The sequence below is a fragment of the Montipora foliosa genome, unplaced genomic scaffold (assembly GCF_036669935.1).
Source record: "Montipora foliosa isolate CH-2021 unplaced genomic scaffold, ASM3666993v2 scaffold_159, whole genome shotgun sequence".
In the NCBI taxonomy this organism is placed as follows: domain Eukaryota; kingdom Metazoa; phylum Cnidaria; class Anthozoa; order Scleractinia; family Acroporidae; genus Montipora; species Montipora foliosa.
In genome coordinates this window covers 12,115-15,000 of record NW_027179459.1, presented here as the reverse complement: position 1 = coordinate 15,000, position 2,886 = coordinate 12,115, and the positions used below count along the sequence as shown (strand labels likewise).

Here is a 2,886-nt window from a genome sequence, read left to right as displayed (position 1 = left end):
ATGAAAAAGCAACAAAGGATCAATATAGCTTCATCTATATTGATAAGCCACGAACATTTACAACTAAAAACTTCAATGAACAATTATAATCTACACCAATTATATACATGAGTTATTCAAACGGTTTATTAGAATCAACAAGTACAAAAAAAAATTGAAGGTATACCATGAGCTGGTTTTAAACTAACTCCAGATGGTAATTATGATGTAAATAATAAGAAATTGGTAAACATTAAAGACCGTATAAATAATAATGATGCAATTAATAAAAAAAAAAACAATTAGAAGATTATGAGAAAATATTGAAGGGCCGCAGCCAGGATGAAACATAGTTAAAATATAAAAAAAACGATCTCTGGCTAAAATGATTAAAAACTACGAGCTTTCGACTGCCCGAACTGCAGTCTTCGACGGGTAAAATGAATGATAAGAAATCGTTGAGAAAATTTAAATAAAAACGTACGTAGCAAAATGATGAGAATGTAAGAAATCATGAATATTTGTTAAAAAGAATGTTGTATTGTACAGGTAAAGGGCACGAATTGTCATCTGCGTTAGGTGTCACTGTGGTATGCCACGCCTCTAATGTTTTATCACCTAACGCAGATAACAATTCGTGCAACATTCTTTTTAACAAATATTCATAATTTCTTACATTCTCATCATTTTGCTACGTACGTTTTTATTTAAATTTTCTCATCGATTTCTTATCATTCATTTTACCCGTCGAAGACTGCAGTTCGGGCAGTCGAAAGCTCGTAGTTTTTAATCATTTTAGCCAGAGATCGTTTTTTTAGAAGATTATGTTGATAGCAAAATAACTGATAAGGATGGTATTGACTTAAACAATTATCAACGTAAAGATGGACAAATTGTTTTATCAACTGATATTAATGCAAATAATAAAAAAATAATTAATTTAGCAAATGGAACAAATAATAGTGATGCTGTTAATTTCTCTCAACTAATCAATTATTTACGAATTGACGGTAAAAACAAAATGGTGTCATTTATTGATATGAATAGCAATCGTATTCAAAATTGTGCTCCAGGGCGTCATGTAACAGCAGATGTTATGACTCATATTCAATTTGAAATATTTTATCTGTATTTATACGTTGACAGTGGTAAAATCGAGTTTAAAAATAATATCGATATGAAACAAAAACAAATTTTTGGATTGCCAGATGCAGTTCATCATAGTGAACCTATAAATAAATTTCAATTCGACAATTGTGATTGTGTTAAAGGCTGATAAAACACAGCTAAATGATTATTTTAAAAAAGACTCATCTGGAAATTTAAATATGAATAATAAAAGAGTTATTAATGCTTCTGACCCTGTTAATAATAGTGATCTTGTGACTAAAAAATACCACGATAATAATTATGAAGGACAAAATTCACTCGACGAAAAAACAACTTTGCTTTAATCGGAACACACGCCTCTGCCGACAGGAAACCGGGGGCAATGCGAGATTCGCGAATGTGTGCAACAAGACAGGAAAAAGGAGTACTCGGTTAAACAGTCACTCGGTTGCACAGGACGGAAACACGATTTAACAAAATGTTCGGACCGAATATAGTTCTATTAATTGGCCCCTTGGGGAATAACAAGAAAACTCCTAAGACACTAAACTGATTGTGCTCACTAACGAGGTAGTGTAACTTGAGTAAAAAAAGAATATGACAAAAAAAAAGAAATAATAATAATTCGCATACAAAAAGGAGTTATAAACTGTCCGCAACATTCCGGCGCCAAATAAACTACTTGGTAGAAACAGTTTATTTCACTCCAAATTTATGCAGACATGGGAAAGTTCTCCAAGAAACACAGCTTTGTAATGGGCCTGATCAGGGAACCGGTTTTCGTTTTAATCTCCACTGAAGGCACGTGATCATCTTTAGCCTTGTGGACTCTGGTAACCCGACCTAAGGGCCATTGACCCCAATGGGTGTTCTCCTCAGTGAGCAAAAGGAAGTCGCCCATCTTAAGGTTTCGGCTAAAGTAGTTCCACTTGTGGCGTTGCTGCAACGTGATCAGATATTCTCGGAGCCAACGTTTCCAGAAAATGTTAGCTAGGTACTGAATTTGCCGCCAACGTCGCTGACAGTACTGATCTTGTTCCGAGAAAACTCCAGGGGGAATTGATTGGTTTGACCTCAGTAATAACAAATGACTTGGAGTGAGAGGCTCAGCACCTATTGGGTCGTCTGGGTTTGGCGTTAGAGGGCGAGAATTTATGACTGATTCAGTCTCAGCCATAAGGGTCAGCAGTGACTCATCGTTGACAAGTTGCTCTGGAAGAAGGGCCTTGAGGATTCTCTTCACTGATTGAATGATTCTTTCCCAAACACCTCCCATGTGACAGGCTGTCGGTGGGTTGAAGATCCAATTGATCTCGCGCTGACTTGTAAACGCATTTATCTTCTGTTGGTTTCATTCTGACAGTGCACTTCGCAGTTCTCGCTCGCCACCATGGAAATTGGTACTATTATCGCTTCTGAGGATTTCGGGACTTCCTCTCCTGGCAATAAGCCTTCGCAGGGCGTCAATGAACGAATTCGTGTCTAAAGAGTGCGAAATCTCAATGTAGACGGCTCTGGAGGCCAAACAAGTAAACAAGCATCCATAGCGTTTTACACTGCTGCGCTTGTCTCACTAGAAACGGGTCAAAGTAGTCAATGCCTACGAACGTAAAGGGCGGTCAGTCTGGGGTTAGGCACTCTGGAGGCAAGTCCGCCTTCTTTTGTTCCCCTGGTGGTGAAGCTCTCTTACGGCAGTAAAGACATCCTCTTAACACACGGCGCGCCGCCACACGACCCTTGACTATCTAAAATTTCTGTCTTATGGAAGATAACACGTGTTCTTTACCAGCATGGGCT

General features: G+C 37.7%; 1 protein-coding gene across 1 annotated transcript; it reads right to left on the bottom strand.

Annotated features, from left to right (window-relative positions):
• Window positions 1-1,801: 1,801 nt before the first annotated feature.
• On the bottom strand, window positions 1,802-2,365 carry LOC137986245 (uncharacterized). The gene has a single exon (XM_068833467.1). The coding sequence runs from the start codon at window positions 2,363-2,365 to the stop codon at window positions 1,802-1,804; it is 564 nt and encodes a 187-aa protein (XP_068689568.1).
• Between the last annotated feature and the right edge of the window lie 521 nt (window positions 2,366-2,886).

Excerpts from the sequence above, each read along its gene's own strand:
- LOC137986245 (XM_068833467.1), bottom strand. The coding sequence starts at position 2,365 with ATGGGAGGTGTTTGGGAAAGAATCATTCAATCAGTGAAGAGAATCCTC.